Source organism: Erythrolamprus reginae, chromosome 12 (assembly GCF_031021105.1).
Source record: "Erythrolamprus reginae isolate rEryReg1 chromosome 12, rEryReg1.hap1, whole genome shotgun sequence".
Taxonomy (NCBI): domain Eukaryota; kingdom Metazoa; phylum Chordata; class Lepidosauria; order Squamata; family Dipsadidae; genus Erythrolamprus; species Erythrolamprus reginae.
In genome coordinates, this window is record NC_091961.1 from 2,519,497 (window position 1) to 2,543,016 (window position 23,520).

Consider the following 23,520-nt stretch of genomic DNA (forward strand, 5'->3'; position numbering starts at 1 on the left):
CCTCGTAAATCTTGGGAGCCATTTTGCAGCTTGATTGAAACACTTCGCCTATGGGTATTATTATGATTGTTATTAAAAATGCAGTGACCAATGAAAGCCCATCTCTTTCCAACTGAAAGGAAGGTTGCTGGCAAGCCTGGATATTAGCTGGCTTCTTCCACCTGATGTCCAGCCCCAAACTTGTGTACAGCCACAATAGCTACCCATCTGCACCAAATCCAGAAGCTCTGTGGCCCTACTTTGAAGAAAGGCCTCCCCGCCACCGTCGACACCACTCCCCATGTCCAGCCTGCTGAATCCAACTCCTTCGCCCCTGGAAGCTGCAGGCCCCATCAAGGCCCTGCCCTTCTCAGCCACTGTGGGAGCCTAGGCCCACGATGGAGAAGGTGGCCCGGTGTTTGCGCAACAGGAGTCGGATCTTCTCGTCGTCGGAGTCTGGATCCAAGGGCTTGTTGTATTCGTCGTCTTCGTCAGAGGCGGCCCGCTCTCCTGGTCCAGCGCCCACTTGTGAGGAGGAGGAAGGCTCCAGGGCGCTCTTCTTCCTCCACTTGGTGCGGCGGTTCTGGAACCACACCTGGGAAGGAGGAGGGGAGGTAGGGAAGGCCATCAGGGATCCTGGATTTAAATCAGTGATGGCGAACCTATGGCAGGGGCGCCACAGGTGGCACATGAAGCCATATCTGTTGGCACGCAAGCCGTTGCCCTAGCTCAGCTCCAACGTGCATGTGTGTGCCAGTCAGCGCCTTCTGCATATTGGTGCATCAGGCACAGGACCCAGCTGTTCTCTTCTTCTGCATCAGCCACCTCCAGGCTGAAGGCTGACGGACGGCCAAGGCTCCACCTCTCTCTCTCTCTCTCTCTCTCTCTCTCTCTCTCTTTCTTTGTTACTTTTTACTCTTGTTGCAAGCCTTGGTTCATTGTGAGCTTTAGCTTTCCTTACTTCATCTTTACAGATTCGGGCTATTTGCTGGCATTCTGCCTTAGTTATTTCCCCTTCTTTCCACTTAGTTACACCCACTGCTCCACCTCTGAGTTACCACAACAGAAGGTGGTTTATCTATGAAGCTGACCTTTACCAAACCTGGTTGGTACGGAACCCTGACCTCCTTGGGCCTGAGAGTCTATCTACCACGTTCTCCAAAGTTTTGAGTATGCAAAACTCACCTTTACCTGGGATTCGCTCATGCCCAGGGAATATGCCAGTCGTGCCCGCTCAGGCCCAGCCAAGTATTTGGTCTGCTCAAAGGTTTTCTCCAGTGCAAAGATCTGGTGGCCGGTGAAGGTCGGCCGCGTATGTTTCTTCTTGTGGAGGCCGTCACCCAGGTGCCCTGTGGCTGCGTGGAGGAAGACAGGTCAGGATTAGCCATCCTGGGTGATATTTCATTGTATTGCCATATAAGGTAAAAAGCAGAACGTACAGCATGTTAATGCTGAGTCATAGGGCGGGAACTGCAACCTGATTGGGCCAGAACATTATAAGATGCAAATCAACTTTACCATGATTGTCTTTCTGTCTGCTGTTCCTTGCTGTTGATGATGGTGGTGGTTGTTAGTTGGCTGGCTGGAGCAGTTTGAGCATGAGTTAAATATTGAGTAGAGTAGTGATAGTAATACGAAGAAGCCTAGATTGGTTTAGTATCTGCTAGAAACCTAAAGTAAGGTTCCTGTATATAGAAGACTGAAGCAGTAGATATTTTGCACTGAAGTGTAAAACTGTTGTTTTCTACAAACGTATCTTCATCATTTATCTGGTTCCTTGCTTGGTGCAATATACAGTGATACCTCATCTTACGAACTTAATTTGTTCCGTGACCAGGTTCGTAAGTAGAAAAGTTTGTAAGGCGAAGCAATTTTCCCCATAGGAATCGATGTAAAAGCAAATAATGCATGCAACCCCATCCCAAAAGTCAACCCTTTTGCCTTGCACCGCTGGGAAACCCCACCTCCGGACTTCCGTTGCCAGCCGGAGCACTGGGTTTCCCCTGAGGCTCCCCTCACTGGGAAACCCCACCTCCGGACTTCCATTGCCAGCTGAAATGCTGGGATTCCCCTGAGGCTCCCCTCGCTGGGATTCCCTTCATTTTTGCCAGCGCTGCTTTGAATCCCAGCGAGGGGAGGCTCAGGGGAATCCCAGCACTTCGGCTGGCAATGGAAGTCCAGGGGGGGGGGCAGTGGCGGTGGCTGGGGTTCGGAAGGTGAAAATAGTTCGGAAGAAGAGGCAAAAAAATCTTAAACACCTGGTTCTTATTACGAAAGTTCGTATGAAGAGGGGTTCGTAAGATGAGGTATCACTGTATTCTGGTATCTTATAGAAACATAGAAGATTGACGGCAGAAAAAGACCTCCTGGTCCATCTAGTCTGCCCTTATACTATTTCCTGTATTTTATCTTACAATGGATCTATGTTTATCCCAGGCATGTTTAAATTCAGTTACTGTGGATTTATCTACCACGTCTGCTGAAAGTTTGTTCCAAGGATCTACTACTCTTTCAGTAAAATAATATTTTCTCATGTTGCTTTTGATCTTTCCCCCAACTAACTTCAGATTGTGTCCCCTTGTCCTTGTGTTCACTTTCCTATTAAAAACACTTCCCTCCTGGATCTTATTTAATCTTTTAACATATTTAAATGTTTCGATCATGTCCCCCTTTTCCTTCTGTCCTCCAGACTATACAGATTGAGTTCATGAAGTCTTTCCTGATACATTTTATGCTTAAGACCTTCCACCATTCTTGTAGCCCATCTTTGGACCCGTTCAATTTTGTCAATATCTTTTTGTAGGTGAGGTCTCCAGCGCTCTATATAAGGGGATCACAATCTCCCTCTTCCTGCTTGTTATACCTCTAGCTATGCAGCCAAGCATTCTACTTGCTTTCCATACCGCCTGACTGCACTGTTCACCCATTTTGAGACTGTCAGAAATCACAACCCCTAAATCCTTCTCTTCTGGAGTTTTTGCTAACACACAAAAAAAACCCGTATCTATTCCTCCTGCATTACTCTGCATATATCCAGACAAGATGGGCATCATGGTCATTGATTGGCATCCAGCTTCCCCCAGGGGCAGCACCCTTCGGTTCCCTCGCGTGCCCGTGCGTGGGTCCCAGCGTATTTTTGCTTCTATGCAAAAAAACTCACAAAACGTTGTGTGGACACGGGAATTTTCAGCGATTGTTTTCCTTCCATGTGCACGCACAAAAGCAAACAAAATTGCCAAAATCTTGCACACGCATCCCCTTGCGAGATTTTTGCTTCTGTGTATGCGCATGAAGCAAAAACACAGTGGGACGTGCGCGCACCCAAGAGAATTGAAGCTGCATGCGCAGCACACCGAGCGCCACCAGTGTGCCATTTTCAACCATACCAGTAGCAACCCACTACTGGATTAATTGGCTGAAATAATTGATCACCTTCCTTACTGTCTGTGTTATGGATAATGGGTTTGTGTGCGCGTGTGTTTGTATATGTGTCCTTTATTAATTTTTTTATCCCACCATTATTATTCTTTACAAATACAGTGGTCCCTCTACTTAAGAACTTAATTTGTTCCGTGACCAGGTTCTTAAGTAGAAAAGTTTGTAAGTAGAAGTAATTTTTCCCATAGGAATCAAGGTAAAAGCAAGTAATGTGTGCAAACCCACTGGGAAAGAAATAAAAGCCCAGAATTTGGGTGGGAGGAGGAGGAGGAGGAAGAAGAGGAGGAGGACAGTCACTGCCCAGAGCGAAAGGAGCGTTTTCTTTTCTCTGGGCGCTGGCAGAGGTTGATTCCCTCTCCAAGCACCCAGAGAAAGGAAAATGCTTCGTTTGCTCTGGGCTGCCAAAGCCTCCTTATGCGCCACCGAAAGGCTCCTCTGGCAGCCCAGAAAAGCCCAGGATGGCCGGGATTCAAGGGGGAATGGCAGGAAACTGGCGGGGCCTTTGTGCCGCTCTCAAATTTCCTGGGAAATTTTTCCAGGCTCAGGTTCTTAATTAGAAAATGGTGCTTGAGAAAAGGCAAAAAATATCTTGAACACCCGGTTCTTATCTAGAAAAGTTCTTAAGTAGAGGCACCACTGTAATTCCATTTACTTTTAGCCCACCAGGATTATTGTTTACCAATAACTCAAGGCAACAAACTCATATAGCAAATCAATCAATCGGAATAGAGCTGGAAGGGACTTTAGAGATCTTCTAGTCCAGGGGTGGGCAATTAATTTTGCCATAGGGCCGCATAAGACATTGGGATGGTTTTAGAGGGCCGGACTAATATAATTGACTCGGTTCTACCCAATACTGTATGTGGTTTTGCAAAAATCAAACCACGTTTCTAGGAATCTCCATTTGTGCAGAAGAGGGAAACCTTTGGAGCCTGCTCTGGGTATAAAGAGGGTGTTTTTGAACCCTGTGCTCGGTCTCTTTATCTATATATCCATCTCAGTTTCCATCTCTATTTATGTCTCTATTTCTCTCTGCCTCCTTCTGTCTCTCTCTCTGTCTGGCTGTCTCTCTCTCTCTCCTTTCTCTCTCTCTGTCTCTGTCTTTCTCTGTCTCTCTGTCTGTCTCTCTCCTTTTTCTCTGTCTCTCTGTCTTTCTGCCTCTCTCTGTCTCTCTCCTTCTGTCTCTCTCTCTCTCTCTGTCCCTCTCTCTGTATGTCTCTCTCTCTCTCATCTCTGTCTGTCTCTGTCTCTGTCTCTCACCTTCTCTCTGTCTCTGTCTTCCTGTCTCTGTCTCTCTCCTTTTGTCTCTCTTTCTCTGTCTCTCTGTCCCTCTGTTTCTCCTTCTGTCTCTCCGTGTGTCTCTCTGTCTCTCTCCTTCTGTCTCTCTCTCTGTATCTGTCTCTGTCTCTCCCCCCACCCTTTTCTTTCATGACTCCCATTATGGATTCATGAAATTTTGGTTCTTTTTGGTTCTTCTCCTTCAAGTCCTTCTTGAAGTCTACACTGATTGCAAAAGCCAGGAGATTCTACCCAAGAACCCAATGAAGCTTTGGGGTTCAGGGTCCCCACCATCAGGCAACGGGGTAGAGAGAGAGACCAGAGTTCTTTTCCTCGCTGTTAAATCCACGGGGTCAACGGTTGGCCCTGCCCTCGCTTCTAATGAGTTGCTCCTCGCCTCCTTCCTAGCTCTTAATTGAGGCTCCTATCGGCTGTCTCGGACTCCCTGGCACCCTCCCTCATTCCAAGGGGCACCCGGGTGGCAGCGGAGAGTCAAGAGGGGTTTGTGCCATTGTCTAGGAAAACGGGCCAATCAGGAAGGTTCAAGAAACCCTTCCGTCCCCGTCCCTCCCACCACCGCCCCATTGAATTTGGTGGAGTTCTTACAAAGCCATTAAAAAACAACATAGAAACACAGAAGATTGACAGCAGAAAAAGACCTCTTGGTCCATCTAGTCTGCCCTTATACTATTTCCTGTATTTTATCTTAGGATGGATCTATGTTGATCCCAGGCAGGTTTAAATTCAGTGACTGTGGATTGACCAACCACGTCTGCTGGAAGTTTGTTCCAAACATCTACTACTCTTTCACTAAAATAATATTTTCTCATGTTGCTTTTGATCTTTCCCCCAACTAACTTCAGATTGTGTCCCCTTGTTCTTGTGTTCACTTTCCTATTAAAAACACTTCCCTCCTGAACCTTATTTAACCCTTTAACATATTTAAATGTTTCAATCATGTCCCCCCTTTCCCTTCTGTCCTCCAGAGTCCAGACTACACAGATGGAGTTCATGAAGTCTAGCATCTCTAAACTTTCTCTTGCTTTGAAAAGAAAGGCTACGGGTGACGTTAGAGCAGGTTTCCAATATCTGAGGGGCTGCCCTGAAGAAGAGGGAGTCAACCTATTCTCCAAAGCACCTGAGGGTACATCGAGAAGCAATGGGTGGAAACTAAACAAAGGGAGAAGCAACTTAGAACTGAGGAGAAATTTCCTGACAGGTTTAACAACCAGTGGAACAGCTTGCCTCCAGAAGTCGTGAATGCTCCAACACTGGAAGCTTTTAAGAAGATGTCGGGTAACCATTTGTCTGAAGTGGTGTAGAGTTTCCTGCCTAAGCAGGGGGTTGGACTAGAAGACCTCCAAGGTCCCTTCCAAGTCCCTGGTTTTAATAATTCTAATTCTAACTAATTCTCTCCTCTCTTCCTCTTCTCTTTTCTATCTATTTCTATTCTCTCTTCTCTTCTCTCCTCTTCTTCTTATTATTACTGCTATGGAGTTTGTACACTGCTCAAAAAAATAAAGGGAACACTTAAACAACACAATATAACTCCAATCAAACCATCCACTTAGGAAGCAACACTGATGGACCATCCATTTCACCTGCTGTTGTACGCATTCCACTTTGTACAGAACAAAGGATTCAATGAGGATATTTCATCCATTCAGATCTAGGATGGGTTCTTTGAGGGCTCCCTTTATTGTTTTGAGCAGTTTATTTATTTTATTTTATTTTATTTTATTTTATACAATAAAACAATTCATAACAAATCTAATAAATTTAAAAAACATTTAAAAACCCCATTATTAAAGCAGACATACACACAAACATACCATACATAAATTGTATAGGCCCGGGAGGGGGGGGGAGGCCTCAATCCCCCCATGCCTGACGGGAGAGGTGAGTTTTAAGGAGTTTTACGGAAGGCAAGGAGGGTGGGGGCAGTTTTCTAATCTCCGGGGGGAGCTCCGGATATATTCCTTAGCACTGGCGACTCTATCATGTTCTGTATTCATCAGCATCTCCATAGAATGTAGCCTAGGCTCTTATTCCTATGGGGAAAAAATAACCCACCTGGTCCCTTAGGATCTTATTCGGATCACCCCTTTTTTTCCAGGTCCTCCCAACTTCACTCAGCCTTCAGCTCCAACACAAATCCACATTTCTCAGCAACAATCTTCCCTTCTATATATTTTGTGCTCCATTGTCCACACACACAACGCAGTGTTTTCTTCTCTACGGGAATTGAGTTGTAAGAGTAGTAGATGCTTGGAACAAACTTGAATTGTAAGAGTAGTAGATGCTTGGAACAAACTTCCAGCAGACCTGTCCAGGCCACCTTGGGGAACACCATGCATTTGAGCCAACTAGCACCCCAATAACTCACTGGGATGACCGGGCAAATTCTGGGACCAAGTTCCAAAGCTGATTTAAGTTTTTTGATCAAATTGAACGGGTCCAAAGACGGGCGACAAGAATGGTGGAAGGTCTTAAGCATAAAACGTATCAGGAAAGACTTAATGAACTCAATCTGTCTAGTCTGGAGGACAGAAGGAAAAGGGGGGACATGATCGAAACATTTAAATATGTGAAAGGGTTAAATAAGGTTCAGGAGGGAAGTGTTTTTAATAGGAAAGTGAACACAAGAACAAGGGGACACAATCTGAGGTCAGTTGGGGGAAAGATCAGAAGCAACGTGAGAAAATATTATTTTACTGAAAGAGTAGTAGATGCTTGGAACAAACTTCCAGCCGACGTGTCTGGTAAATCCATAGGAACTGAATTGAAACATGCCTGGGATAAACATAGATCCATCCTAAGATAAAATACAGGAAATAGTATAAGGGCAGACGAGATGGACCATGAGGTCTTTTTCTGCCGTCAATCTTCTATGTTTCCATGCTTCTGTGCTACCTATCCTTCACCCTTTGAGACCAATGGCACCGCCACCATCCCTACAGGGTGCTCTCCACCACAGCCACGTCCCCACATCATGCAACCTTCCCCCGTGCCCAAGTGGTTACTTACAATTGCCACATTCGTGCCATTCCTGGGCTGGCTCGGCCCAGCAGCTCCTGCCCCTGGCTCCATATTCGCTTCCTGCCTTGGCAAAGTTGCCCATTTGGGGGCCGTAGTAAATGCCCTGGGCGGCCAGCCCGTTGAATCCCCCAACGTGGGAGTAGCCGGAGAGGAGGCCGTTGTTCGGAGGAGCCAGCGGTCTGCTCAGGATGTCACTGATGCCGTGGGGCGTGCCGGACACCAACTGGGCACTGAGCCCAGGCGGGCTGAGCTTGTAAAAGGAGTTTTGCACCGCGTACTGGCACATGGGGGCTTTCACCTCCGCGAAAGGGGGGAGTTGAGGGCCGTTGAGGAGGAACGTGCCCTGCAGGTTGGAGTCCATAGCTCGGCCGCTTGCTCGCGAAGGCACCTACCAAGGAGTGTCGCTTCTACGCTTCCCAAGGTGATTGGCGCTTGGGCAATGCCATCCCGAAACCCTTGCAAGGTCCACCTGCCGCTCTGTGTGGATCGAGTCAGGTGGCAGTCCGGAGCTGCCCTGCTGGCCGAGGCAACAGTGACTCAAGTCCATGAGTTTCCTGCAAATTCCGAAGCCAAGACTGAGTGACCGGCCACCCCACTGAACTTCAAAGGAAGCTCCCTCTCCTCTGATAAAAGGCCGGGCTGATTAGAATGCCGCCCCCCTGATAGGTGGAGGCCGTGGGTGCTCCCACTTCTCATTGGGCTCCATCGGAGTGCAGGGCCTGGATTGGCTGCTCCGAGATAAATGACCCTTTGAGAGCTCCACGGTCAACACCAGAACCTTAACACATGGCTAATAATGCTGGCAGGAGGGAGGAGGGAATGATAGAGGCTGCCTTTGCTTTGGACGGGGTGTGATGGATGGAGTGAGAGAGTAGAGAGAAAGAGAAAGAAAACGGAGAGAGAGGGGATGAAAGAGAAGGAAAGGAAGGAAGGAAGGAAGGAAGGAAGGAAGGAAGGAAGGAAGGAAGGAAGGAAGGAGGTGAGAGGGAGGGACAGAGTGACACCGAGAGAGAAGAGGGAAAGAAAAAGAAAGAAGAGAGATGGAGACAGAGAGAGCAAAGAAAAGAAAGAAAGAAAGAAAGAAAGAAAGAAAGAAGGGAGGGGTTAGAGGGAGGGAAAGAGAGAAGAAAGAAAGAAAGAATAGAGATGGAGACAGAGGGAAAGAGAGAGAGAGAAATAAAGAAAGAAGGAAAGAAAGAAACAAAGAAAGAAAAAAGGAAGGAAGGAAGGAAGAAATAAGAAAAAAAGAAGATAGGGGTGAGAGGGAGGGAAAGAGAGAGAGAGAAAGAAAGAAAAAGAAAGAAAGAAATGTATGGGATGGAGGGATGGATGATCTAAGCACAAAATAACCACATAGTTTTGGGGTGACAGCAACCAGACTAATACTTTCTGATGTACGAAGCAGTCCTGCTTATCTAAGTGGGGGGTCTCTGATCAGGTCAAGGCCCCTTCTGGAGGGACATCCTTGGATGAGGAGCCCAACGGTGCTGTCAGGAAATGAAGCTCAAAGGAAAGAAATGAAGACCCAATGCCAACCCTCCCCCAAACCTCTTACACACACACACACACACACACACACACAGGGGGGAGACTACTAGTACTTTACTCCCTCTTTTAAAAGAGGCACCATCCTTTGCCAACTTTCACTCCTGACCTGACTTCTCCTCGCTTCTCCCTCCCCTCCAGTTAACGCGACCCCCGAAAGCTCCAACAGTGCCCACGGTCAGTCGAGATCCCCCCTTGCCCCCCGATACCCAGGCAAGTCAAAGAAGCCACAGAGGGGACACTTGAGAGTGGTGTTGATTTCTTTATTAACTTGGATTCTGGGGGCCGGTGGAGGGGGAGGATGGTTCTATACACTGGAGTGGGGGTGGGGGAGGATGGAGGGAAGACACGAAGGAGCCAAATCGGCTCAAATTCCCCGTAATGATAAAAAAAGAAAGGAAAAAGTAACCCCGAAACTTCTAAAAAGCATCTAGAGTGCAGAGACTGGCAGCATTCTCTAGGCATTGCCCTCCTTTACAGCGCCAACTAGCGATCGGCGGGCAAAAGCGGCGCCCCCCGCAGGCAGGCGAGGGGGACGCAGTTCACAGCTCGAAATTTATTTATTTTAATTTTATTTTTTTTTGTAATTTTCCTATGCACTACTGGAGGCCAAAAGCAATGGAGGCGGAGGGCTGGGGGTTGGGTGGGTGGGAATGCCCGTGCCAGAATCTAGGGCAATTCCGTGTCAGCAATTTGGGAAGGGAGGGGGGAGTGTTTGAAGGGCAGGCCGTACGAGGCTGCAAATCAAGATGATGGGAGAGTGGTGGACAAGGAGAGTTGGATGCTCCGTTAGTCTCACTGGGAGGGATCCTCCAACAGTTCCGGCCCTCCTGCCTTTCCTCCCCCCAACCCTACAAGGACTTCCTCCTGGGCAGGGCTGGGGGGCAGAATCCCAGGTGCAGGGGCTTGGAAAGTGGCACCGCGGCCGGCAAAGAGTGCCAGGCTGCCAGGGGTGACCACAGGGGATGGCCAAAGAATCCGAGATGCTCCATGCTTACTCTTGATCGTCCCCGTGACTGCTGGGCCAGCCCCTGTGCCCACCAACCCCCTACCCTTGTGCCCCTTGTATTCCTGGGGGGAGGGATGCTCCAAAATTTGAAGCAGAGGTCAAAGGACCTATTGTTCCCAAGAGAGTAGCCCGTTGGTGGTGGCGAAGGGGCTGGAGAAAGTTCCTCCTCCCAAGCAATAGGGACGGCCAATTTAATGAGGTGGGGGGAGAAAAAGGAGGGGGGAGGAGGAGGAGCATCGCTCCCTCCATTGCCAGGTCTGATCCAGGAAGTGGCTGGTGGGGGGGAAGGAGCGGGAGACGGAGGGGGAAGCGGGCAGAGGGAAGGAATTCGGTTCCCCCCTCCCAGCTAGGACTGGTCCAAGAAGTGTTGGCAGGATGCCACGACTGTGCTGAGTGGAGAGGCCCCCTGGGGTCCTCCCGTACGGAAGTGCAGGCAAAAGGGAACCACACTGCCCTTCTTCTCCTGAGCAACAGATTGTGCTGGGTGGAGCCAAGCATCGGCGCACACGGGCGGTCGCACACTTCCGGCCCGGGGCCAAGTTGCGGGAAGGCGACAGATGCCCTTGGCGGCAGAGGCTCATGTACTAGCCCTTCTTCTTCTCCTTCTCTTCCTCCTTCCTTCCTTCCCCACGCGGGTCTAAAACCACCACCCTGCGTGTGTGGGCGTGAGTGGGGGTGGGCAGGCCTGTGTGCATGTGTGAATGGGTTCCAAGGAGACCGGGAGGACCCCGGGAGACCTTCCCGATTCGAAGACCTTCCTGCTCTCCACGGCTCTCGGTTTCCTGCCCCCCCAAAGGGGCCGGCTGCCTGCAGACGTTTCCAAAGATCCGTTTTCTGCCGAACGCCTCTCGGTCGGTGTTTGCATAGTAAGTATCTGTCCGTATTCTTATTCTACACGAGACCTCAGCGTTTCTCCAACTGGGCCGAGTCGCCAGAAGGGCTCAGCGAGAAGCCTTCTGGGGTTCCAGATGGGTGGATGGAGGGCTGAGCCGGGGACGATGGGACGGCGAGTAGGATCTCCATCCAGCTTACTCCTTCTTCCCCAGGAGGCCAAGGCACCACGTCAAAAGTAGGGGGCTTTTGGAAAGAAGGCCCCCCCTACGCCACGCGCACGCAAAAACACACAAAAACACAATTGCATCCGTTATTATTTTTTTCCCCTCCTTCTCCTGGGGAATTGTCCCGGCCCCTCTCCTCTCGAAGTCAGGAGAAAGAACTTTTTTTAGCTCATGCGTCGGCAGTCGGTCGGTCATGCGGATTAAGACGGTAAAGTTATGTCTCTTACGGAAGAAATCATGCCATTAACCTAAAGAATTCGCAGACAGACAGCCCGGCCTCTGGAGGTTCGTTGTTCCGCTCGCCTGGCCGCGTGGAGAGGAACAAGGAGAGTGGAGGTTTAGTGGATGGGTGTTGAGGTGAGGCCCTGGAGGGAGGGAGAAAGAAGGGAGGGAGGGGAGAAGAGGAGAGGCTGGGATCGACATTCACAAATGACAGCACTTAACAATAGTCCCTGCACTTATAGACTGCTTTGCAGTGTTTTACAGCCCTTTCTGAGCCGTTTACAGAGTCAGGCTCTTGCCCCCAACAATCTAGACCCCCCCCCCCATTTTACCCACCTCAAAAGCATGGAAGGCTGAGTCAACCTTGAGCCAGTCAGGATCGAACTGCTGGCAGTGGGCAGAATTAGCCTGCAATATTGCATTCTAACCACTGCGCCACTATGGCAAGAAAGGGAAGGAGGGGAGGGAGGGAGGGAGGGAAGTAAGTAAGTTTCAAGTTTTATTGGATTTATATGCCGCCCCTCTCCGAAAACTCGGAGCGGCTAACAGCAATCATAAACAATATACAATGATAATCCAATACTAAAAGCGAATTAAAACCCCTTAATATACAAAAGGAAGGAAGGATGAATTGAAGAAACGAAGGAAGGAAGGAAGGAGGGAAGGAAGGAAGGATTGAAGGGAGGGAAGGAGGGAAGGAAGGAAGGAAGGAAGGAAGGACACTTCTCTCTAAGCGGTTTACGGAGTCAGCCTCCTGCCCCCAACAATCTGGGTCCTTATTTGACACACCTCAAAAGGATGGAAGGCTGAGTTGCACCTTAAGCCAGTGGTGAGATTTGAACTGCCAAATTGCAGGCAAGCGGCAGGCAGCAGAAGTAACCTGCAGTACTGCACTCTGACCACTGCGCCACCGTGGCTGCAGCCCCTGTTAAGACGTCTGCTCTACCAATCTACTGATTGCTCCAAGTTCCAATATTGGTGGAGCTGCGATAAAGAAGGTGACCCTATTTTCCATTTTGTCATAAGATCCCCATTGAAGGCTAGGCACAATGAGAGCAAGCCACAACACAAACACACACCCCAAATCCAGGACCAAAAAAGGTTGCCAGTTGCTTACGGCACAATTGAAAACTGCATTCAAACCATGAGCTTGTTTTGTAGCCTTTATGGCGCCCCCCACACTAACTCTAAACAGGCTGGGATTCGCCTTACACACCAGCCCCACCGAACCTCTGAAGCCAGAGTGGTGGAAACAGGTGTACAAATGCACCAACTGTGTTTCTTCCAATTGGCCTGATGGCACAAGGGCAGCCGTGGAAAAAGGAAACAATCTCGGACAGTCCCCGGAGTTACTGAAGCGCTGGGCATTATGCAGCCCTAGGGGGAGTTTCTTGCCTTAGTGTCTGGCCTTTGGGGGGGGGAGTACCCAATATAGCATGCCCTCAACCAGGGTGACGCAGTGGTTAGAGTGCAGCACTGCAGGTTGCTTCAGCTATTAGCTGGATTTCAGCAGTTCAAATCTCACCACCGGCTCAAGTTTGACTCAGCCTTCCGTCCTTCTCAGGTGGGTCAATGAGGACCCATATTGTTGGGGGGCAAGAAGCTGATTCTGCAAACCACTTAGAGAGGGCTGGAAAAACCCCATGAAGTCTAAATGCTGTTGCTATCTTCCTTCCTTCCTTCCTTCCCACTCTCTCTCTCTCTTTCCTTCCTTCTTCCTTCCTTCCTTCCCACTCTCTCTCTTTCCTTCCTTCCTTTCCACAATCTCCTTCCTTCCTTCCCTCTTATTCCCCTTCTCTTTCACCTTCCTGGTGCCACAGTGGTTAGAATGCAGTCTTGCAGGCTAACTCTGCCCACTGCCAGGAGTTCGATTCCCTAAAGTTGACTCAGCCTTCCATCCTTCCAAGGTGGGTCAAGTGAAGACCCAGATTGTTGTGGGCATGAGGCTGACTGTAAATCACTTAGAGAGGGCTGTAAAGCTCTGTGAAGGGGTATATAAGTGCTATTCCTTCCTTCCTTCCTTCCTTCCTTCCTTCCTTCCTTCTTCCCTTTTTCCTTCTCCTTCCTGGTGCTACAATGGTTAGAATGCAGGGAAACTCTGCCCACTGCCCAGAGTTCAGATCTCACCACCGGCTCAAGGTTGATTCAGCCTTCCATCCTTCCAAGGTGGGTGAAATGAGGACCCAGATTGTTTGGGGCAAGAGGCTGACTCTGTAAACAGCTTAGAGGGGGCTGTAAAAGCACTACAAAGCAGTATAAAAGTCTAAATACTAAATGCTAAACTCTGCATCCCTAAGTTAAACCCTCCCGTCCCCAACCTGCCCATATTAATAATCATCATAATTTACTAGATTCGTATGCCGCCCCTCTCCACAGAGGGGCGGCATATGTATTAAGACCAAAGGGGTGAATTACCTCCAAAGAGGCCACTGGTGGGGGTGGGTCATTGTTTCCCCCTTTTCAGGCTGGCTCGCTTGACTATCTGAGCCCCCATCCTTCCCCCAAGCAGTTCCGATCTCGGGACATCCTCGTCCTGGGGGAGGTCAGCCAGACAGCAAGAGCCAAGCAGGAGCCCATCGCCAGCAAACCCAACGGAGATGCGACAGGAGAGGAGAGAGACAGGCAGAGAGAGAGAGACAGAAGGAGAAGGGGTCAGAGGGCAGGAGGGAGAATCCGGAATCCCAACGGAGGAATAGCAATAGCCATAAGAAAGATCCTCAGTGGAGCAGTGCAGTCTACCTCTGCTGATCACCGGCTGCCAGCAGTTAGGCAGGTTGAATCTCCGTAGGCTCAAGGTTGACTCAGTCTTCCATTCTTCCAAGGTCGGTCAAATGAGGAGCAAAATGTTGGGAGCAATAGGCTGACTCCGTAAACCGCTTAGAGAGGGCTGTAAAGTAGTATATCAGCCTAAATCTGAAGATTTTGTTTTAATATTAGATTTGTTTCACTATAATATTGTTTTTATTGTTGTTGTGAGCCGCCCCCAGTCTTCGGAGAGGGGCGGCATACAAATCTAATAAATTATTATTAATTATTATTAATTATTATTATTATTATTATTATTATTATTATTATCATCATCATCATCATCATTTAGACTTATATACCACTTCACAGTGCTTTACAGCCCTCAATAAGCAGTTTATAGAGAGTCAGTCTATTGCCCCCAACAATCTGGGTCGCCATTTTACCGACTTTGGAAGGATGGAAGGCTGAGTCAACCTTGAGCCTACTGAGATTCGATCTGCCAAACTGCTGGCAACCGGTGATCAGCAGAAGTAGCTTGCAGTACTGCACTCTAACCACTGTGCCACCGAAGCTCATAAGGAAGGGAACAACGCTGGGCTCAAGACCATCGCAAGCAGGTTTTGGGAGGGGGAGGGGGTTGCTCATCCTCTCCAGCCATCGTAGGACATGTTTGTAAAACCAGCCTCACATCCAGACATGCCCCCCCAGTCCCTGGGCTGGGAGGGGCACTCACGGTAATCACCTCTTCGTGCGCCCGCCCGTCTTCGCTTTCCAGTCGCCGGACCACTTTCCGAATAATCTGTAATTGGAGAAATCAAGAGGTCAAGGGTGGACGAAGGGGAAGGAAGTAGGGGACCGGGTCTGTTCAAACTTGAAGGCAGAGGTTTTCTTAGTCCATCTGGGCATGGTCCGTCTGTGTGGCTGTCAGAGGAGTCGGACAGTGAGGAGGAGGGAGAGATAGGGTGTGAGGGTCCTGCAGAGGCTATAGAACTCCCAAATGGGGCTTTGCAGCCCCCAACTGGGGCTTTGCCTGGGTCTGATGAGGAAGAGGAGATGAGGGACCCTATACTGGATGCAAGAGTGAGAAGGATGCAGGGGAGGCAAGAGCAGTTACACAGACTAAGAAGGAGGACTTGAGCACAGCTGGGCACAGTCTGTACTCCCAGGTTGTATATATAAGGGGGAGGAGCTGGGAGGTTCCCTTTGCAGAAAATCAACGTTTGATCCTTCGAAGGAAAAAGAACACGTTCAAAGTTTTTGCCTGTTGTTCAAACCTACCTTGTTACAGTTCTGGACAATTATAGGGTTAAAGAAGCCTGTGAGTAATTCTGCTTTTGCTGATCAACTCCGCCTCCTGCTCTGAACTAAAAGACATTCCTTGGCTCTAATTTGTATTTTTCCACAACCTGGATTGTAAATAGATCATTTCATGTCAAAACTCTGTGTCTGAGCCTTAATTGGACGTTAATTAGTGCTCAGGTTGCTGTGTGATGCAGAACAGTCTGGTCTCAGGCTGTTTGCTTGTGATGTGCATACGATGACATGGTAGCTATGTTCCAATATCTGAGGGGCTGCAACACACACACACAAAAATAGAGCACCAACTTATTTTCCAAAGCTCCAGAAAGCAGTCTGCATTGGTTGCCGATAAGTTTCCAGTCACAATTCAAAGTGTTGGTTATGACCTATAAAGTCCTTCATGGCACCGGACCAAAATATCTCCGGGACCGCCTTCTGCCGCACGAATCCCAGTGACCAGTTAGGTCCCACAGAGTGGGTCTTCTCCGGGTCCTGTCAACTAAACAATGTCGCTTGGCAGGACCCAGGGGAAGAGCCTTCTCTGTGGCGGCCCCAACACTTTGGAACCAACTCCCCCCAGATATCAAAGTTGCCCCCACCCTCCTTGCTTTTCGTAAGCTCCTTAAAACCCACCTCTATCGTCAGGCATGGGGGAATTGAGACTTTCCCTTCCCCCTAGGCTTATAAAATTTATGCATGGTATGTCAGTATGTATGATTGGTTTCTTAAATTGGTTTTTTTTTTTTAATTAACTTAAATATTAGATTTGTTTACATTGTATTATTATTGTTGTTAGCTGCCCCGAGTCTACGGAGAGGGGCAGCATACAAATCTGATTAACAAACAAACAAATAAAAATGAATGAATGAATGAATAAATAAATAATAACGGGTGGAAATTAATCCAGGAGAGAAGCAATCTAGAACTAAGGAGACATCTGCTCATCGTGAGAACAATTAACTAGTGGAACAGAAATTGTCTTCAGAAATTGTAGGTGCTCCATCAGCTTTTAAAGAACAGACCGGACAGCTGTTTGTCCAGAATGGTCTCCTGCTTTGAGCAGGGGGTTAGACTAGATGACCTCCAAGGTCCCATCCAACTCTGCTGTTCTCTTATATTTTGTTCTCTTTCTTTGCACCATAGACTCACCTTCTTGGTGATAATGTTGCCTTGCTCATCGGTAAATTGTTCTTCGGTCACTTGTTCTCCAGGGATATCCAATATTTCGTTACCCTGGAGAGGGTGGAAAAACACAGAGCATATAAATCCAATAAATAAATAAAAATAAAACTAAGAGAAGCAGAGATCCACTTGGGATCCGGATCGCTTCTCCTCTGCCCACATCTGGGCTCTTCCAGTAACGTTCGTTTGTTTCATTTGTGTCAGAAACGTCGCCATTATAAACCAGGCATACTGTGAATTCGACAAAACGACAAATGGAATTAAACAAAAAAGAGGACTCGGAATCCTGTGAAGTTTGGAATACCTTTCACGATCGCCTTGAAAAGAGAAAGCAAAATAAATCTGTAAATAATTAATTGAGCAGTGCATTTATGATGACTCTTAACTATGCTAAATGACTGTGATAATCTCAGTGAATTAAATACGTTAATGAAAAAGATTACACAATTACATTATCACAAACGTGACATGAGCATGAATTTACTGTCAATGTAAATTGCTGTATTACAACCCTAAAGGTTACGTAGTGTAGCTATATGTATGATTGTATTGTTTTGTTTTGTCTATTTTTTGTCTTTGTTTTCTTTTGTGTTGTTTTTAAATATAAATAAGTAAATTTATTTATAAATTATATTTTATAAATTATTTATTTATTTTTTATATCTTCGGAGAGGTGCAGCATACAAATCTAAATCTAAATAATAATGATGATGATGATGATAATAATAATAATAATAATAATAATAATAATTTATTTATAAAATTAGGCATATCATACAACATAACTGTTCCCCCCACCCACCCAGTGACACCTGTCTATCAGGGAAACTTGGTCTATCCAAATATGGATCAGAACATACTGCTTCTATTTTCACTTTTCAGCCACAATCCAGGAGCTTTTGCAGACCATCATTTTTGGAAAAAAAAATTCTTTTTGTATTGAATTTATATTTACCAACAAAGAAATAAAGGAAGACTAGCATAGATCTATTTCAAGTTATTTACCTCTCATCCGCTAGCAGCACCCTTTCTGGGATTCGAACCCGTACAGCGTAACATTTAAAAGACCAAATGCAAAAACATCCTTCCAGCAAAATAAATCTTGCCCAAGAAATAATCCATTGATATTATTGTAGTAATTTAAGCATAGTTAAGAATCATCATAAATACACTTCTAAATTAATTATACAGGTCTACAAAAAAATATTTTTTGTAACCATTGCAGTTGACCTTGTATTTTTCTGAATCATTTTTTGTTCTGATTTTAAAAGTGTGTATAGTTTTTCTGTAGTAGGTATAGTTTCTATGGAGCGGCATCATTATTATAAGGTGTAGGAATTTACTGGCGACATTTTTAAAATCTACATATCAGAAATAACATAATAACAAAAATGCTTCTACATCAGATACTTTATGTGATAGAGCAAAACTCGGCATATTTTTTGAATCAAACTCTATAAAACAGACATTACTTTTGCTGATAATTTTTTTGTGTTGACCAGCGTTATTTGCCGATTTATTTTGCTTTCGCATTTCAAGCCAATCATAAAATGTGTTCCAAATTTCATAATATTTTGAGTCTTCTTTTTCATTTGATTCCATCATCATTTTGTCATGGGATGCCTGGTTTTTAATTGCGATGTTTCTACTTAAGTCCCCAAAATCATATTCCCTGTCCAGATCGAACTCACATATTCCCTGCCTGACAATGTTCTCTTGCCAATTGGCCAAACTCAACCAGGGCCACAGATTCCTCAACTGGTACCCAAAAGCTCAGAAGAAGCTTGTGTTCACTTCTGGAGACCTCACCTACAAAAAGATATTGACAAAATTGAACGGGTCCAAAGACGGGCTACAAAAACGGTGGAAGGTCTTAAGCATAAAACGTATCAGGAAAGACTTCATGAACTCAATCTGTATAGTCTGGAGGACAGAAGGAAAAGGGGGGACACGATCGAAACATTTAAATATGTTAAAGGGTTAAATAAGGTTCAGAAGGGAAGTGTTTTTAGATTAGATTAGATTAGATTTATTGGATTTATATGCCGCCCCTCTCTGCAGACTCAGGGCGGCTCACAACAATGGCAAAAACAGTACATAGTAACAAATCTAATATTTGGCAATCTAATTTACAGTTTTAAATTAAAAAGTCCATAAAAGCAACTCCAATATATATAAAAAACAAGCACACAATCAATCATAGACCAAAACTACATGGGCAAGGGGGAGATGTTTCAATTCTCCCATGCCTGACGGCAGAGGTGGGTTTTAAGGAGTTTGCGAAAGGCAAGGAGGGCGGGGGCAATCCTAATCTCTGGGGGGAGCTGGTTCCAGAGGGTCGGAGCCACCACAGAGAAGGCTCTTCCCCTGGGTCCCGCCAGACGACATTGTTTAGTCGACGGGACCCAGAGAAGGCCAACTCTGTGGGACCGAACCGGTCGCTGGGATTCGTGCGGCAGCAGGCGGTCCCGGAGATATTCTGGTCCATTTTTAATAGGAAAGTGAACCCAAGAACAAGGGAGCACAATCTGAGGTTAGATGGGGGAAAGATCAGAAGCAACATGAGAAAATATTATTTGGCTGAAAGAGTAGTAGATGCTTGGAACAAACATCCAGCAGACGTGGTTGGGCCATCCCCAGGAACTGAATCTAAACATGCCTGCGATAAACACATATCCACCCTAAGATAAAATACAGGAAATTGCATAAGGGCAGACTAGATGGACCAGGAGGTCTTTTTCTGCTGTCAGTCTTCTATGTTTCTAAGAACACCTTTCTCCATCAATGTGGGCATCTCCTTCGTCCGAGTCTAACGCCCGCCCATGACGCAAAGGTCTACCTGAACGAAGACACGTCTGCGCACCACCCGTGTGGAAGCCGGCTCCTCATCGTCACTCAGCCCTTCGCTCTCCCCCAGCTCCTTGTCCAGCTCCTGGTGGATGTGTTTCAGGACGAACTGGACGGAGCCCTGGGCTATATGCAAAAGGTTCTGACAGCTGACCAGGAAGAAGCCCAGCAGGACTAAACTGATGAGCAGCTGAGTCAGGAAGCCCCACATGGTCCCGTAGGAGCGGCCGGTGGCCGATCACATCCCAGCCGGGTTGAGTCGAATGCCTTCTGCTCTTTACGGCTGCAGGGCTCCTTCTGGGACGGTGGCCGGAGCAGCTACTCACTCCCCCTCCTTCTCTCTCTCTCTGCACTAGGTAGTGGAAGATGTCGAGGAAGGAGGGGGACTGTAATTTTAGCCCGGCCCCAGAGCAGCTGCTCAGCCAAGCCTTCGTCCTTCGTCCGTCCCCCCCTTCTCCAAGGAAGAGCTTTGTCAAAGTCACCCTAGCTTAAGCCTCTCGAGGCAAGAAGTCGGCTTCAACTCAAGGGGGTGGTTGGATCAGGATCCGTGGGTCGGGAATGTGCTGTGCCAATCTTTCCGCCAGGTTAGGGTCCCTCTCGGAAGCCAGGCCCAGCCATTGGCAGGCTGAGGGGCTCTATTTCTGGTCCTGCTGGCTCTGCCCCCTAAGCAAGACCCCGATTCTACCCGATTAGGAAGCAAGCAGAATTGCTGGCCGGACAAGCAGATATAAATAGCCCAGAAGTCCGCTATGGCTGGCCAGCTGGGTTGCTGGACCTCCCATAGCAAAAGCAGCAGGTCGCCATCTGCTGGCCCTTGGTCCTAAATGCAATGTATGTATATATACCTTTGTGATCACATTACAAGCAACTGCATTCTCTTCGCCGATGATGTCAAACTTTTCAACATCAGCTACTCTCCAAAAAGACCTTAACTAGGTGTCTGAAAACATCTGGTAACTCCAAATCTCAACCAACAAATGCTCTGTCCTTCACATTGGCAAAAAGAATCAGAACACCAAATACAAGTTGAATAAACAAGACAGACAACCCTCCCTCTGTTAAAGATCTTGGAATACTCAACAAATGACCTAAGCGCCAAAGCCCATTGCAACAACATCACCAAAAAGGCTTCGAGAGTTGTTGACCTAATCCTACGTAGATTCTTCTCCAGTAATATCACACTACTAATCAGAGCATACAAAACTTTCGCCAGACCAGTCCTTGAATACAACTCAACTGTCTGGAACCCACACCGCACTTTGGACATAAATACATTAGAAAATGTCCAGAGATGCTTTACGAGAAGAGCCCTACACTCCTCCACTCTCAACCAAATACCCTATGCAACTAGATCTATAATCCTGGGCTTAGGAAGCTTAGAACTACATAATCTTAAATACGACCTAAGCATAGCCCATAAAATCATCTGCTACAATGTCCTTCCTGTCAACTCCTTCAGCTTCAACCACAACAACACATAAAGCACACAACAGATACAACTTTAAAGTAAACGGCTCTAAACCTGACTGCAGGAAATACAATTTTAGTAACTGAGTAGTTGATGCATGGAACTCACCACCAGACTCTGTAGTATCATCACCTAACCCCCCAAAACTTTACCCTTAGACTGCCCACTCTTGACCTCTCCCGATTCATAAGAGGTCAGTAAGGGTCGTGCATAAATGCACCAGCATGCCTCCCGTCCCATCCTAATGTTTCTCTCTTACTAGTATCATGTATATAAATATTATATCTTTGTATACTACCAATATGTATGTGACAAAACAAATAAAATAAAATAAAAGAATAAGAGAAACGTAGGACAAGGATGGCAGGCACACTGGCACACTTATGCATAGATTTGCCATCACTGCCCTAGGGCGGCATCCAAATCAAATCAATCAATAAAATAAATAAATTTATGACAGTTGCAGGTTTGGCAACTTTTTGACAAGCAGGAAGCCCGATTCATTTAACGACCTTGTTCCCAACTTAACAGGTACAGCGATTCGCTTAATAACGGTGGCAAGGAAAGTTGGCGACCCGAGAGCCAAACTCTACGTCGCCGAGGTCTCATTTGAATGTCAACCAATGGGGCTCCATTGCGGGCCGGACGTTGAGGTTCTCACCTGTCCCCTTACCTGCATTTGTGCAAAGCAGCTGCTGCCAGAGTCCTCCAACCACTTGGCCAAGCCTTGCTGCCTCCCCGGGTGGAGACTCCAGTCCCTCTGGAAAGGGGAGCTTTCCCGCTCCTCCGAGGAATCGATCCGCATGTGCTCCAGTTTCTCTTGTTCCCGGCCCCGCAACTTGTAAGACGACACCCCTTGTCGCAAGGCCGGTGGGCTCAAGGAGACCCCTTTGCCCAGGTCGGACAAGCTGGAGATGAAGGCGCCCTCGACCACCCATTCGCCGAGCCTGCGGTCAAGGACAAATAAAGACAGGGTGTGTGTTCTGTGCATGGCCCTCGGAGCGAACCCAGACTCAGAAATCACACCGTATATTTAAGTTTGTAAGACGTACAATTTTCCTCCCTGATAATTTGGATGAGTCTTATACTCTGAATGTAGCTTTTCCCCCCAGCCCTACCAAGCTGCTAACGATCTTCCCAGCTCTTACTTTGCAGGCTCTTTCATTGATTCTCTCTGCAAAGAATGTTTTCCAAGCCCTAAGTCTTTGCAGTTATTTTTTCATTGTTCTGACTTGCTCTGAGTAAACTTCTTTCCAGCCCTAACCAGGTGCTAACGATGTTCCCAGCTCTTACCAGCTTGCAAGCTCTTTCATTGTTACTCTCTGCCAAGAATGTATTCCAAACCCTGTCTTTATAGGGGTTTTTTCAACGCTTTACTTGCTCCAGATGCTTTAACCAGGTGCTATTAATGTACCCAAGCTCTCTGCAAAGAAGAATGTTTTCCAAGCCCTAAGTCTTTGCAGGGTTTTTTCCATTGATCTACTTACTCAGACTGTTTCTATCCAGAAGATGGAAAGAAATGGGCTTTGTTTCTCCAATCCAAATATTATAGGGAAGGGAGGAGAAGGAAAGGAGAAGAGTAGAGGGGAGGGCCAAAGACAGGAGAGGAGATACTAGTGGTCATACTTTGTGGGGGGGGGGGGTAGGGAAACACTTTATTTAAAGAACCACAGAATTTTGTACTTCTAAAAAGAAGCAATTCATATGCCACATTATCTCTTCTTCGCTCGTTCAATTCATTCCATTTCCATCCCATCCCAATCAGTGTTCCCTCTAATATTTTTGGGGGGTGGCCGGAAAAGTATAGTGTCTTCGGGACTGGGCGGCACAGAAAGAATAAACAAACAAACAAACAAACAAACAAACAAAAAACCCACCCTGTTTTGCCTCAGAGAATTTCAAAATAAAACACTGTACTGTGTGCCTATAACAGTGAGCTCATAATAGGGCAACTCTATCAATATCAAAATGCCACTTAAATAGTTGAGCTAGTTTCAAACTAGATTTTGATTTTCTTTCTCTCTTCTTTACTCCCATTCTTTTTCTTTCTCTTTTCCTTCCTCTCTTTTTTCTATCTGTTTCTCTCTCTTCCTCTCTTCCCCTCTCTCTCCTTCCCTCTCACTCTTTCCCTCTCGGCTTCTGGGCAGGTTTGGAAAACTCTGAGTTGATGATGATTTTTAAGTGAGCGATTGCTCACTGCTCAGCTTAGAGGGAACTATGATCCCAATCCTGCAGCACCTTCATTGTTAAATACACTTTGAACTTTTTATAAAAATGACTGATTCTCTGCGTTAAGGAGCAAAAGATTGTGACGATCACACCTAAACACGCAAACTATTATGCTACAAAGTGTTCTGCCGGCGTGTCCCAACCGCCCGTAATTACAGGGTAATTAGTCCAGGAATACA

The 23,520-nt window shown here is 46.9% G+C and overlaps 2 protein-coding genes across 13 annotated transcripts in view; both read right to left on the reverse strand.

The window, feature by feature from the left end:
- Window positions 1-270: 270 nt before the first annotated feature.
- On the reverse strand, window positions 271-9,677 carry NKX6-3 (NK6 homeobox 3). Its single transcript, XM_070765500.1, has 3 exons — window positions 7,723-9,677; window positions 1,165-1,334; window positions 271-574 (listed from the first exon to the last, which is right to left on the reverse strand). Exons 1-3 carry the CDS (start codon window positions 8,093-8,095, stop codon window positions 350-352), a joined length of 768 nt encoding a protein of 255 aa, XP_070621601.1. The 5' UTR covers window positions 8,096-9,677; the 3' UTR covers window positions 271-349.
- Window positions 9,678-9,834: 157 nt separating this feature from the next.
- Window positions 9,835-23,520, reverse strand: part of ANK1 (ankyrin 1) — a 105,324-nt gene continuing 91,638 nt past the window's right edge. For 3 of the 12 annotated variants that reach the window (XM_070765491.1, XM_070765489.1, XM_070765499.1), the window contains 5 exons: window positions 21,786-22,059; window positions 16,765-16,848; window positions 15,050-15,115; window positions 13,984-14,101; window positions 11,419-11,711 (listed from right to left, as the gene is read on the reverse strand). In XM_070765491.1, the coding sequence (XP_070621592.1) occupies window positions 14,012-14,101; window positions 15,050-15,115; window positions 16,765-16,848; window positions 21,786-22,059 (514 nt within the window). In that variant the 3' untranslated portion in view covers window positions 11,419-11,711; window positions 13,984-14,011. Of the gene's footprint in view, window positions 11,712-13,983; window positions 14,102-15,049; window positions 15,116-16,764; window positions 16,849-18,488; window positions 18,607-21,785; window positions 22,060-23,520 lie in introns of all 12 variants that reach the window. The other 9 variants (XM_070765497.1, XM_070765494.1, XM_070765498.1 and 6 more) reach the window with 6 other exon arrangements.

What these genes read in the sequence shown, in the direction of transcription:
- NKX6-3 (XM_070765500.1), bottom strand. Translation starts at nt 8,095, where the DNA reads ATGGACTCCAACCTGCAGGGCACGTTCCTCCTCAACGGCCCTCAACTC. An exon ending in ATGGCACGAATGTGGCAATT is followed by an intron (nt 1,335 to 7,722) that starts GTAAGTAACCAC and finishes TCCTCCACGCAG; the next exon opens with CCACAGGGCACCTGGGTGAC. An exon ending in TGAGCGAATCCCAGGTAAAG is followed by an intron (nt 575 to 1,164) that starts GTGAGTTTTGCA and finishes CCTCCTTCCCAG; the next exon opens with GTGTGGTTCCAGAACCGCCG.